The sequence below is a fragment of the Aythya fuligula genome, chromosome 3, assembly GCF_009819795.1.
Source record: "Aythya fuligula isolate bAytFul2 chromosome 3, bAytFul2.pri, whole genome shotgun sequence".
In the NCBI taxonomy this organism is placed as follows: domain Eukaryota; kingdom Metazoa; phylum Chordata; class Aves; order Anseriformes; family Anatidae; genus Aythya; species Aythya fuligula.
Genome location: NC_045561.1, coordinates 71,643,067 through 71,657,766, shown reverse-complemented (window position 1 = coordinate 71,657,766; position 14,700 = coordinate 71,643,067). Strand labels below are relative to the sequence as shown.

The 14,700-nt window shown below is 36.9% G+C and overlaps 1 protein-coding gene across 1 annotated transcript in view; it reads left to right on the top strand.

The window, feature by feature from the left end:
* The window catches only part of REV3L (REV3 like, DNA directed polymerase zeta catalytic subunit), a 116,626-nt gene that overhangs the window by 96,484 nt on the left and 5,442 nt on the right, over positions 1 to 14,700 (top strand). Inside the window, exons 20-29 of the mRNA XM_032184050.1 lie at positions 2,757 to 2,875; positions 3,509 to 3,627; positions 4,612 to 4,753; positions 7,546 to 7,790; positions 8,807 to 8,915; positions 9,791 to 9,997; positions 10,623 to 10,732; positions 11,795 to 11,909; positions 13,027 to 13,164; positions 14,235 to 14,425. Of these exons, the coding sequence (XP_032039941.1) occupies positions 2,757 to 2,875; positions 3,509 to 3,627; positions 4,612 to 4,753; positions 7,546 to 7,790; positions 8,807 to 8,915; positions 9,791 to 9,997; positions 10,623 to 10,732; positions 11,795 to 11,909; positions 13,027 to 13,164; positions 14,235 to 14,425 (1,495 nt within the window). The remainder of the gene's footprint in view (positions 1 to 2,756; positions 2,876 to 3,508; positions 3,628 to 4,611; positions 4,754 to 7,545; positions 7,791 to 8,806; positions 8,916 to 9,790; positions 9,998 to 10,622; positions 10,733 to 11,794; positions 11,910 to 13,026; positions 13,165 to 14,234; positions 14,426 to 14,700) is intronic.

Sequence of the window (14,700 nt, the reverse complement as noted above, 5' to 3'; positions counted from 1 at the left end):
AAGTTCACTCACTCCTTCCTTGAAGTTTGAATGTTTGTGCACTCCTTTTATACTTTCAAAACTTTGGATACTCTTGGTACCTATGACTTGTTTAGAAAATGTCTGAGTTACAGAGACCACCCAGGGATAAGAAAACATAAGAACAAATTCACGTCTTCAGCTGCAAGTTGCTTGTAACTGGATCTCACTCTATTTCTAAGCATTTAATCTATCAAAAGCAGGAGCACATAACAGTTTAAGTGTGAGTTGGTCATCAAAGGTCACAACAAGTTTCTCTTTTCAGTCCAAAGATCTCAAATTTGTGCTGCAGGAAAAATAGCTAATTGGATGAACCTTGTTATTAAATTCCTTTGATGGCTTGAACTGAGGTGATACAGTGGTTGCAATAATAATGCCTTTGGGTACAATCTTAAGATGTATTGAAGGATGTTCAGAAAACCTTTTGACCTACCTTGAGATTAGCAATCTCTTCGGGAAGAGTAATGCTAAGCGTTGCACTCAAAGGTTTCCTAAACCTCCAAAGATCACAAGGGCTTACTGCTCTGCTGTGGAATTATGACTCAACCATCTTTTCATTTCAGGATAGGCTCATAACTTCAGTTCATCAACTCGTGTGTCTGCTTTTGTTCTCAAAGGCTGAATCACAGCTTTTGTCTTGCAAGACAACTTTGCCTGCACTTTGGTTGTTGCAGAATCAACAGCTACATCAGCAAAGCTCTCGTTAGTACACACCTTCATAACATAAGCTGTTGTTCGAATTACTAGATGTGGAATACATGTGAAGAGTTCCTTGAAGAAGGGTTACCTCTCTAGGAAATGTCTGGTTCTTGGTGATGTCCCTATGTATTTCAGAGTCAGGCTTCCATCCCTACACCTGTGGAGTCCTCCCTACACAGCTTGGGTTTAGTTCTAGTGAAGGAATAAAGGGTTGTAGCACTTGATACCTTTGGACATAAAGTGCAAGAGGGCATGCAGGACATAGACATGATCTCCACAGCACTGTTATTCATAGTACATGAGTTCTTGTGTTAGGTGTTAGATGTACACCCAGAAGTGGAATATGTAACACTTAAAATATTTCTAAGAACCAGGGTTATTGTAAGGTAAGTAATTGATCTTTTTTTGTTGTTGTTGAATCACAGGAGAAAGATAAGGAAATTCACACTGAACTCCTCCCAAAAGTGTCGTGCCAAAAGTGTTGGCTTGCATGCATGACCATAAACATACAAGTGTGTTCTGTGTTGCTTTGTGGCCTTCTTGTCCATGGTTTTTACCCCATCTATGTTCCTCTTGCTTTTCCAACCCCTATGCTTCATATTTCCCTCCCTTCTTCACATGCTGTATTTTCAGAACAGGAAGTGCTCCTTCAAGCAGCATGCTCCTCTTTCCTCCTATTAAAATAAAGATGGAAGGTACTTTTCCTTCCCTTTCCCGTGATTTCAACTTAACAAAAGAAAGCTGGACTTCTCTCTGGTTTTGCTTTATTGGCTGAGTCTGGTGCTGCCTCTGCCATTTACAAGTGAACTATTCATAAGTCATTAGGACACACCACAAGAGAAGTGAGTACTGTGCCTGTGCGTAGTGGCATTTTGTGTGTGCACTGTGGCCTCCTGTTTCCTCTTTTGCATCACAACTCAAAGATAGGGTGTGGGGAACAGAGGATGAGAGGAGACTTCTTTTCATTTCATCTCACACACTTGAAAGGTAGGAAGACTGCCCAGTTCTCCTTCTCTGTACTTTGTTTCCAGAGAGGCTCAAATGGTCCTGGTGATATTCCCCATACCATCTGTAGAGCAACTGTGAGTTTTTGTGAGTAGGATGCTGTACAGACATATCTGATAGAGTGAGAATACACAACCAACAGTTGAAAAATGGATATGAATGTAGAATTGTGGGGAAATTGCCTCAAAATGCTTTCTTCTTCCATTAAACTAATAAGAAGGAACAAGGCTGGAGGTTTGTGGAGGTAGCCCTAAAAGCACCGTGATTAATGTATCTAACAATACAGTGTGTTTTCGTATTGAATTTTAAACTCTATTGTGCATTTAAAAAAAAAAAATCTTTGTAAACTCAGGAAGGAATGTCAAAGGTGTAGCCTTAGCTTTACTGAAAGAAAGACATGTACCAAAAGAGCTGTCCTCTCTTGTGTAGTAGTATTTCAAAAAAAAAAAGGCATAAGTGGTTCTTTCCTCTACAGTAGTCACTGTTACAGAAAGAGTCAGATTGTTCTTTCCTGTATCCTTCTCTCTCCATTTGTGTTGTCCAGAATTTATGTCCACCTGCTCCCACTCTGTTTTGCTTTCACAATATAAAAGGTGCTGAGTTTTCTCTCCCATGACTTGGTTCTGACTGTGTAAGATCATGAAAAGTAAAACGTGGAGTTAGAAACTCCTTAGGACAGAGATCATTTTTCTCATGTGTGTGTATTGTGCACTAACATGCGTGCAACTAGCTCTTAAGTAACATTCAGCACTGCTTAGCCAATATATTCGCTACGGAGAATATATTGCCATGGACACCATTTCAATTAACCCAAAGTAAGAGTTATCTTCAGAAGGGTGTGCAAGACTGCAAAAACATGGAAGAATTTTATTTAGCAATTTTATGGAAGACTGGTAAATAAATTATCTTGTACAAACAGTAACAGTTTTTAGGAATTCTTATTTTTCTCGGCAGCTCAGATGGGCAGAGATAACTTGATCTGATGTTGACTGTACTGTAACTTGTCTAAATGTGTTTTCTTTTAATGTCTTTAGACGATAAGAAGGAGAACAGATTTTCAGCTGAGCTGGATGAATATGGGTCAGATACAATGAGTGAAATAAATATTGTTGGGCGAATTACCTTAAATATTTGGAGAATGATGAGAAATGAGGTAATGTTAAAAAACAGTTCAGTGTGTTAAATTTATGTGTTTTTTTTTTAAATTATTGGAGAGTTTGTTGAAAATTTCATATAGTTTATATACCTTTTTCTTTTTTGTTTTTTTAATACCCTTTCAAATACAGCTGTCTGCCACTCTGTGAGAATGGATTTTGCATAGCACTAAAATGTAAAATACTGAAACCATTCTCTTCCAGTATTGTTTCTTAGTGATACTCCTTCACACTTCTTTGTGGGTCTTGAGAACAACTTACGAGTTATAGCAAGTCAGCTAGTATGATGCTTGTACTAAATTAAATACTTGAAATTATTTTGAGTTCTCATACCCGTTCTGCTGTTTGTGACCTTACATTCAACATCCAGCTGACTGAGTCTTAACAGACTTTGTTCTGACCAAACTGATCTTTGTGACCTATTTAATTCTATGTGGTCTTTTCGTTTGATGAGGGATGTTCTTTCATGACTTGTAAATAGTTAGGGACTTCTAAATATAAATGTTGATACACTTTGGTAACAAAGAATGCTCATAGAAAGGTAATTAGTTGTTACCATTTTTAAAAAGTATAGATTTCTTTGACTGTGAAAGACATTATGCATGTTAACACATTCTCTGCATTTTTTTCAGGTGAATCTAATGAATTACACCTTCGAAAATGTGGGCTTTCATGTTCTTCATCAGCGTTTTCCTTTATTTACTTTCCGAGTTCTTTCTGATTGGTTTGATAACAAGGCAGATGTCTACAGGTAATCTATTCTTACAAGTTTTTTTATTTGTCCTTTTTAAGGCCAGATTCTTAGAGTTGTATAGGTATAAGCTAAAACCAGCATAGATCGAAATAACCAGTTTAGCTCAGGTACTCAAACAGTCTGCATACAGCAACATGACCTTACTTTGCTGTCCTGATGTGTTCTATTGTATGGTTATACCCTCAATGTGATATCTTTGTTTTTCTAGTTAAAAAAGCAAAGCTATTTTGCAGTTACAGTCTCAACTTATCTGAATAGATCTACTGTTCTGAAGTTCTGTAAGGTCTTTATTTGGTATGTAGTATTCATCAGAAGGATTTGTAATGAACTGTCAGGTTTCTGTTTTACTTCACAGTACATGCCAAGCCAGCTAGGCTTAAGAATAGTACAAAACAGTGTACAAGATGTTCAGAGAGTAACTGTAGCTGCTTAAAAATATCTGTATATGACATGTATCACAATGGGCTTCACTCTTCCTTGGAGTGTTTTGGTATTGTGTCATGTCAACAATTAGTAATAGTGCGAGTACTGATTTGAACGTCTTCAGTAACATGTATTTGTTTTCTTAAATACTTTTGGACTATGTGGAAACTTGGCCTAGTGTTGAAATTACAAATTTATATTCAACAAATACAGAAGGTTGTTTCCACAGAATTCCACTTGGGAAGGAAAAAAAGCAAACATGAACAGGTGAAGAAAAACTCAGGTTTCTATTTTAGTAATTCTTCAGGGTGGTAAGGCAAACAGGATATAAAATGTTATTGAGATATCCTGTAGCATTAGGTTCCTATACCACATTCTGTGTGTATCTTTAGAATGGGTAAGTGTATGCTTGTGTGCCACATTTCTGAAAGAGCTGTATAAAAATGTCCTGTGGGAAATTTTATTTGCTCGTTCGTAATAAGCTGTCATAAAAATACATTTTTCTTAGAAAGAGCAGCATTGTCCTGATTGTTTATAACAAGGTGTTCACTTTCACAGATGGAAAATGGTTGATCATTATGTTAGCCGGGTCCATGGGAACCTCCAGTTATTAGAAAAACTGGATTTGATTGACAGAACAAGTGAAATGGCAAGACTTTTTGGCATTCAGTTCTTACATGTATTAACAAGAGGCTCCCAGGTAAGATTTAGTTTACCTTACACTTCACAAAAGCAAAATAGTCATTCCAAAACGTTTTAGTTCTTCAATATTTTCAGAGTCAGCGTATGTATTTTCATAAGGTCGGAGGAATGTTTTGTACAACAAGAAATTGAAACGTAAAGAAAGGCAATTCAAATACAGTAATAGTCTCCAGAGATTAAAAGTAGCTGTTAAAAATAGTTAAGACTGCCCCAAATACAACTACTACACTGAGTCTTCTCTAATGACTTTGAGAGCACCAAATTTTCATTTTGGGTTGATATTTTTCACACTTATATGAGTCTGAAAATGAACACTTTATAAAACATTAAGAAATTTAATCAACTATGTTTATAATCACAAGGTGAGATGATTTTCTTCCATGGCAGGCAAAGCTACACTGAGTATGTTATAAAAGACATTTCCTGAGAAGCAGACCACTGGGCAAGATTTGATGAGACAAAAGTGGCTCTGGCTTTATTAAGTACATGTGTCATGCAAGATGCACGGTTCTGTTAACTTCACACTAGCATCAGAAGAAAAGTGAGCAGGACAGATTTACCCTTCTCTTTCTTTGCGACCCTAGGAGTTTTCGTTAATTACAAAGGCTTTTCTTGCCCAGGTTCTGGTTGATGAGGCTAACTAAGCTGTTTTCATGACTTCATATGAGCCTTGAACAGCACCTGAATTGAGGAGATAATTACTTTTATTCACGTTTGCTTCTGTTGTCTTTCCTTTCCTACCATAATTCTTTCCTACCATCATTCTGCTTTTAATAGACATTCAGCTAGCTGACCAGGATTTTGATTACTTTGCCAAATTCTATCAAGAGAAAGACAACTTAAAAATTAATGTCCTAAACAGACCAACATTGTCTTAAGCCAGCCAGAAATAAGAATGTCAGTGCCTTAACGATTTAAAAAAAAAACAAAATTAATAAAGCCAGTTTTAAAATGTTGCCACTTACTTTCTGAGACTACAACTGCCTGTGTCATCTCTCAACCCCATAGAGGTTTTTGCTGGTACAAAGCTATCTTGGCCTTATTTTGTTTTGATTTTTCTTTTACTGGTGGGGAGCTGGAGGTGAGGAGAAAGGGCTTTTCACCGGTTCAGCTCCCTGAACTGGCTTACCCCACTATCAAAAAAGTACCACAAGGGAAGAGAAACGCACAGTTAGGGACAGGAAGGGTAGGCTGGCTTACCGCCAGCATAGATACGCTTAAACTATCATGATTACAGCCTGTGAAGACTGTTCTGCCTGTCATTTTCTCAAATGGCTGTGAGTGGGAGTGAGCAACAGAAACATGCAGCATTTTCAATCCTGACTGTTCTTTTCTCTTTCCTTCTGTGCACTTTTTTTTTATCATTGAAACTTTCTAGATCACAGAAATGGCAGTTGCAACAACTCCAAGTTACCTCAGATAATACTTTTTTCACTCCAAAGAACAATCACTGCATCTTAGGAAGATGCTCCTTTTCTCCTTATCTGAAACAGAGATGTTAGAAAGGATTTCTGGACTAAGAAAGGATTTCAGTTATTTTAAAGTTTTTCTTTTCAAAATTTTTCTTTCATTAAGTTTTACAAGACTGTTCTAAAGGCGATTTTCTTTTCTTTTGTTAAGCTATTTTGGATATTCTATAGCAGACTAATCAAGTCTAACATAAGGTGGTCATAGGCATATAGGCTATTAGTCAGATGGTTGAAGAACTTGCTGAAAAATAGAAAAAAAAAATAGTTTTTGCACAGTTCTGCTCCATGACCAGCTCATCACTGGATAAACGTGCACAAGGAAGGCAGCAGCAGGCAGAGGGCTTTTGAAGAGTTATCTAGTTGCTGACAAAGCAGAGGATTTTAGGATTATGTAGGATTGTTCCTTGGCAAATGAGGATTTTCAGTCCTTTGACGTTTATATACTTAATTTTCAGCTGTTTTTTATTATTATTATTATTGTAAATACATACAATAATGTGAGTACCTGGCTATTAGTGCTTTCAAAGCCTTACTATAACATTGTAATAATATATAAATGATTAGAGATAATTCTAATGTGGCAGCCTCCGTAGATGACATTTTGTGATATCTTGAAAAAGGTAAAAGTACTTAAACTTTCTGATATTTTATCCTTCCTGTAGTATTTGTGGCATCATGTGGGAGAAATCATGGTACCTAGAACAAAACTTTAAATGCAAAAAATGACTTCAGAAGTGGGCTGACATATTCTTCCCTTGGTTCTCTTGCTGCCAAGTATATTGTAGTTACCTTGCACAGTCACAAACTTGGAAGTACAATTACTAACTTACACAGCTTGCTTGTCATTTTTCTGTTTTCTTGAACAAAATCTCTGTGCAAACTCCTATGGAAAATGGTAAGCAAACCAACTGTACAGTATATCTTTTTTAAAAACTGTTCTGTAAGTCTAACAAAAATTAAAATTAGCAAATGCTCATTCACTGACTGTAGCATTGTTGTATAATATTTTGGTAGACTGCTGGATTTTTAATTTCTACCTTGAGCTGGATGTTTGTTTGTTTGTTTGTTTTCCTGTAGATACAAATCAGAAGTACTTTGTTTTTTAAGGTTAGGGCTAAATGCTGAGGAAACACAAGGAAAAGTTCCAAGTGTGATAGGAAACATATGTTAAAAATAAGAGTATAGTTGTTTATTTGGGAAAACTATTTGTACTTTAAATTCAGGAAATCTAAGTGCATATTTATGTAATTTTAATACATCCATATCTGTTCTACATTTTTGAAATTATAGTTGTAATGACAATATCCAATCTGTTTTGCAGTATCGTGTGGAGTCCATGATGCTACGTGTTGCAAAGCCAATGAATTATATTCCTGTGACACCCAGTATCCAGCAGCGAGCTCAGATGAAAGCCCCTCAATGTGTTCCCTTAATAATGGAGCCAGAATCCCGCTTCTACAGCAACGCAGTTCTTGTATTAGACTTCCAGTCGTTATATCCTTCCATTGTGATAGCGTACAACTACTGTTTTTCAACCTGCCTGGGACATGTTGAAAACTTAGGAAAGTAAGTTGTTTTTCTTTTTCTTCAAAACTTTGATTCGGTAGAGACTTCAGCATGCTTTGTAAGATATTGAGAACCCTTGGCTGTCATTGGAAATTAGGGATATGTATGAATAGCACCGTTTTCTGTTATGAGATGGTAAAGATCAACCATGGGGGTGTGTGCATGTGTGTATACACCCATACACATGCACATCAATATGTGCTTTTTGATGGCAGAATTAGGCTCTGTTCTGTTAAAATAATAATAGTAATTTGTGTGCATGTGCATGTGTGCACACATGTTGCATTGCTGTGTCGATGCTAGTTTTTAATGTTGCTTCAAAATAAATTGAAACATAAATCTACTGTATTTTCAAAACTGGACTAGTATTAATTCTTGAATTAATTCTATATTCTAATTAATTCTTCATAAATTCTTGTCCCCTTTTAAGAGTTGCAGTTCACTCTTGTCTTAACTACTCAAAATGAAAAAATACAATTATTTTATGTAGCACATTTATTGGGATTAACAGTAAATCTGTTAGTTGAAAAAAATAAATAAATCAAAATCATTTCTCATTATAATTACCTTTATAAAAACAATATTTGTAAGAATGGGAAGATGCATGCAGTGATTACTAGGTGTCACCAGCAGGCTTTCAAGTTTCTGACTGGAAATTCTGAAGTCGTAGGAAGAAAATACATGCAGCATGTTACTTGGTAAACATGCATGGTTTGCATACAGGATTAGGGTCCAGTTAGAGGCTTCCACTAACTCAGCATTTGGAAATAATGTATTAACACAGGGCAGGTAAATTACACTGCGTGGAATTTAGACATATATTGCTACTTTCCTCCTAGAGTGTTTTGCATGTTGCTAAGAAATGTAAATGATGGTGTGCTTGTTTATACCTGAGATGTGTACCTTGTCATTCTGTCCTTGCTGGCATTATGAGCATTTTAATGTGAGTTGATGCTTTTGCTTCGTTGGGCTGTAAATGAACGAATCATCTTCATATTTAATTTTCTCTCTATTAGATACGATGCATTCAAATTTGGCTGCACATCTCTGAGAGTACCTCCTGACTTGCTTTACCAGATTAGGCATGATATCACAGTGTCACCCAGTGGAGTGGCTTTTGTCAAGGTAATGACATTAGTGCTCTGTGACAGGCATTTTTACTTCCTGTTGGTTGTCTAGCTTAAGATCAAATTGATGTTGTAGTTCATATTTTGCTGCATTAAGAGCAGACAGAAGAGGGGGGAGGCTCAGGCTCTCATTTCCCAGTGTTTGTTGATATTTGTCAGCATGCTGAACTTCTGACAGTTCAAAAAACAAAATGTCATCTTCATGCTTTCATTTATACCAAAGGCTTATTTCATCTATAATTAAACTGCATTTTACTTGTGCAGTTTGGGGATCAAACAGTAATTATCTGCGTGTAACACTTCATTCTTCTCCTGCTTGAAAAGCACAATGCTTTCCTAGACAAAGAGTCGTGGTTTGGGAGATGAAACTCCCTGACTTGCTTTTTATTGTTCTCATTTTATGCTGTGTGTACTGCTGGCTGATATATAATGAAATTAATAAATATGGCCTGGAGCACATACAAATAATTAGCCAGTCATCAGTATATGTATATTTAATGTAAAACAAAATTCTAGGTAAAGAAGGCTTGCAGAATTTTTAAAGGATAATTTTCCTTTACCTTTTAGCACTTTGAGATTTAATAGAGTGAGTTAACTATTGAAGTCCCATTTTAGTTAATAAGGTTTTCTAAACATTACATTAGCAGGGCTGATGAAAACAACAAAAAGCTATTAACCCTGCCCTTAAGAGCTTTGCATATATTTTGTGTTGCTTGTAATATTTCCATGACGAGCCAAACCATTGGTGCCTGGAGCATCTTGCTAATTATTCATCTTATCGGTGATTATCTAATCGTTCTAGGTTTTCCTTACTCTTAACTGTTTAGGTTGGGCTTTTTAACACTTTTTTTTTCTTTGTTCCCTTTACGGCAGCCTTCGGTAAGAAAAGGTGTGCTGCCAAGAATGCTAGAAGAAATCTTGAAGACTAGGATAATGGTGAAACAGTCAATGAAGGCTTACAAGCATGACAAGGCTATAACTCGAATGCTTGAAGCTCGGCAGTTGGGTCTTAAATATATAGCTAATTTTACATATGGTTACACTGCTGCTAATTTTTCTGGAAGAATGCCATGCATTGAGGTAAGGGTTGCAGATGACAACACAGAAAAACTGTGGGAAAGACACAATTATTAAAACATAGTAAGATAACACAGTATTATTAATTGAAACATTTAATCAAAGTACCATCATAAAAGCTGTTTATCTGTAGTACTGTTTTTGTTGTCCTTAAAAAATCTTCTTTTTCCTAGTAAAAAACACATTTGCAGTTGGCATTTCTGTAGAAATCTCTCCAAAGGTAGATTGCATTACAGTTCTAATGCTGGAAATAAACTCGAACATTGTAGCTCTTTGATACTTGTTATACCAGGAGGAATCAGCAGAATCCAAGAACTGGAGAGAACAATCCTAAGCAATCTTCTCTTGCTCCTTATACTTTTCATGTGCCTAAAGAAGTTTAAACTAAATTTTATTTTCATTTCTTTGGTAGTAATTTGATCATTCTTCCTTTAATTCCTGCTATTTTAGGGTGACGTAAGCAACCTTTTTAATTTTTATTATATTCTTCTAAACGATAAAATACATCACATGATCTCAATATAATAATTTTCATAAACAGATCAAGCCAAGTTACCAGCATTTACCAAGAGCTAGTAGTGGTTTCAGCAGTAAAATAAAGCTTTTCAATTTCTCTTTGACATTGCAGCTTGGTGATAGCATTGTCCACAAAGCCAGAGAAACATTGGAGCGTGCTATAAAACTGGTGAATGATACCAAAAAATGGGGTGCTCACGTCGTCTATGGTGATACTGACAGGTAACTCGCAGACCGTTCCTTACAATGTTTTAAAATCTTAATAGTTTTTCATATGTATTTGTTTCTGTTGTCTCAACAAGATTTATGATACTGGAAAAAGTAGACGAACTCTCTTTGGGATGTTGCTTACTGTCTTGCAGAATGATGCAAAGTAAAGAATGTTCATTTTCCTGGAGTTTCTTTTAGTACACTTAGAAAGCACTTAGAAGATTTTCTTTCTGTTGTAAATTTTATGGAACAGGAAGGAGAGGAAAAATAAACACGTTTTTTCAGGTGTGAATCAATACAAGTCACCTTTATTGAATGAGCATTTTTGTGCCTGTTTCTGATGCCATTTTTATTTTGGAAAACAGAGTGATTTATAATATATTTTGTATCACATGTTGATGCTCAGAGGAAGGCATTCTTCTAAGTTTCGTAAGCAGATCAGTTCAGAAGCAGCCACCAAAGTATGCAAAGATATGCTGCATGAAATACATTATATAAGTAATTCCCCTTTCTTAGTCCATCAGTCTTCCAAATGATGGCCATGCTGTAGGCTTATCCATCTCTGGTGCTAGATTTGGATCATTTCTCTGCCATGGGAAACAGCTTAGCTGGTTGTTCCTCTGTAATGACTTGTGAATCCGGTGAATGATTTCAGCCAAATTTGATGAAAGACTTGAAATGTCAAAGATACTGAATTCATAGTAGTTTCAGACATGCTAAAAAATTACTGCTGGGAGAAGGAAGCAAAATCCTCTTGCTGGCCGTAGTGAAAACAAACAGCGTACCCAGAGCTCTCTGCAGTTCTCTCCTGAGAACCCAGAAGTTTTGCAGTGCCTGGAGCCGTCACAGTCCCTGCCTACAAGAGAACTCCAGCATTCATCATGCCTTTGGCACTCCTGATCTCAGACTGAACACTGAATTTTCTCAGATTTTTTGGCTTTTCAAAATGAGGGCAAGGAACAGAATTGTTAACAACTTGCGTCTTTGCCTTGCCACCAGGATGCTATAGCTTAAAAGCTTCAGGAACTGTGCTGAACAGATTTGTTCTTATTTCCTATGTCTGATTTCTTGCAGCATGTTTGTACTCTTGAAAGGAGCAACTAAGGAGCAGTCTTTCAAGATTGGTCAAGAAATTGCCGAAGCTGTAACAGCAACAAACCCCAAACCTGTTAAACTGAAGTTTGAAAAGGTAAAAGGAGGATGTTTTACTGCAAGTGTGTTGAGTGAAAGTGTTGTTATCCTAAGAACAATGTGAAGATAAAAGATTTTTCTGCACATTAACCTGGTGTAATGATATACAGCAGTCGTGCACCATACTGTTTCCGTGTGTATGTTGCCAGCTCCTTCTTAATGCTGTAGCGACCCTGTCAGAGGAGTGGTGCATTCTGCAGCACAAAAAGAAACCTTCCCTTTTTCACATCTGGATGCCTGGCGGCTTGTTACCCTGGCAGCACCAGGCAATTTGAAATTCCCTTCTCATCAAGTTTTGGAAGTGTCTCCCTCAGTTTGATATTATATGCATGCTACCAAACAAATGTGGGCAACTTGGTAGTGAAAATGTACACCGTCCCTTGAAGTGATTCCAGTACACTAATTCCCAGCCAGATGTTTATTCTTCAGTCAGCTTTAGCACACTTCAGGATATGTCCATGTGAGGCGTATACATATAAAATGAAAAATCATACACATTCATTCAGCAGGCTTTTGAAAGAAGCACTAATGATTGCAAGCCATAGAAGAGCAAGGCAATGTGCTACTGATTTTCGTGGAATTTTATCCTTGGAAAGTCACTAGTAATTAGTTCAGATGCTGTAGAGATTTTAAAAGTACTTACCTGATTCAAGAGGTTCAATCAGAATTCATAAGCAAATTGCCATTTTTCAGTGAAAATACAGTAGAAAAATATTAACAAGAAAAGTCAGAATACCTGCGGAAGGCACAGCAACCTTTCCTCGCTGACTGATACACAGAGACCCTTCCCATTTCTTTGAGGTAATCCCACGTCATTAAGCTGAAGGAGTAATTAGTCAGAAAAATTACTAGCTGTAAAGATACGCTTGAGCAGGTGTCCAAGTGCTTCACTTCAAGTGCCCTTATTCACTTGTAGGTCAAAATACTGAGGTTTTTTCCTCGGGAGGCCTCCTAAGACAGGAAGAGTAAAGTGCATACTATACACAGCCTTAAAGATAGAGCATCTGGAACACCACCGAACCCCTCAAACCCTCTGTGTTCAGAACCACCTTATATTCACTACTGTCAACAAATACAAATGTCAGACTGGGCTATGTTCTTCTTAACCGTTCCAGGTTTACTTGCCATGTGTCCTGCAAACTAAGAAGAGGTACGTGGGTTACATGTATGAAACACTGGACCAGAAGGACCCAGTATTTGATGCAAAAGGCATAGAGACCGTCCGAAGGGACTCCTGTCCTGCTGTTTCCAAGGTAAGACACTCATGCATTCTTTCTGAACAAAATCACAGTATCCAGTTATTTCATTGCATTTTTATCTTTTCTCAGGGTTTCTAGTCTTTGTTAACTGTCTGAGACTTTGTCTTTCTGGTATGAGTAGTTTGGAAAACAAATTGAAGGACTTGTGCAGCATTACAAGGTTTTGCAGTTTACACCTTAACAATTACTATATTTTGGCCCCTAAAAAAAAAAAAAACATAAAAACCCTCAGTTCCATGTAAGTTCTCTAGAAGACCATCCTTGATCCAATTCACTTTACAGGGAAGTAAGTTAAATTCCAAGATGAGTGAGGCAGACTTTTCCCCAAAGGCTGTTTGCTAAATGACTCACTTACAGAAATCAAGTTCAGCTGATAATTCATTTAAAATAAAATTGTCTGTTTATGTTAAGCTGTGTATTGGGATTTTAAAAAGAAAAATTTCTTGTTCTTAAGTCAAAACAAATTTATCCCAGTAAGAAGGGTAACCACTTCCGATTTACTTCCGCTCTTATTTTTTAATCCCAATTTTTTTGTTTGTTGAGGCAGTCAGAAAGTTGTAATAAAACATCTTAAATGACAGGGGAAAAATAATGTGTCGTACTCTGAAAAACCTCTGTAATTGCTGAAGCAATATCAGCATCTGAATATGGTTATGTCATAAAAGATGCGAAATTTCAGGGAGCTAACTGATTGACATTGGGATTGCATTGCTATCTTTGGTATTGTCCAGTGTCCCAGGCATATTCTTCTTAATCCTTGTATTTATAAATGTAAATTACTCTCAGAAATGTCTAACTCCTTCCTTACAAAAAGAACTAGTGTGAGAAGAAAATCTGTGAATTGCAGGCTCATGTTTGTGTCAACCTGAGAAAAAGTTGTTCAGTGACATGTTTATGAATGTCTTTGAGTGGAAGAGAGGGCAACCTGTTGTCATATTAACATCCTAGTTCACAACGTAGACTTTTCCTAAATGGTGTATTAATACTTGCGTATAATTTAACTGAATTATTTGGAATTACTGATTTTTGAGTTAAAAATAAACTTTTCTCCTTTGGTTGTAAAGATACTTGAGTGCTCTATCAAGCTGCTATTTGAAACACGTGACATAAGTCAGATCAAACAGTACGTTCAGAATCAGTGCATGAAGTTACTGGAAGGAAAAGCCAGCATACAAGATTTCATCTTTGCAAAGGAGTACAGAGGGAGCTCTGCTTACAGACCCGGATCCTGTGTACCAGCCCTGGAAATCACCAGGTAATAAAATTAAGAAGTGCTGATCATAGATTTTCCCCTTAACCCTTGTCCTGGCAAGTTCCAGGTGGCAGTGAGGTGTCTCCTTCAGGTACTATTGCAGCAGTTGACCCTGCCCGTCTTCTGTGTGTGAAGAGAGATCAGGTATCAGGCAGTCCTGGAAAGCCATTCCTTGTTCCTGGAAAAAGCCAGGCACGTTCAAGAGTAAGGTCTCTTGTTGAGACATGTCATGACTGTATCGTGACGTGTCCTCTGCTGCTACCAATGCTTTTGTTTTT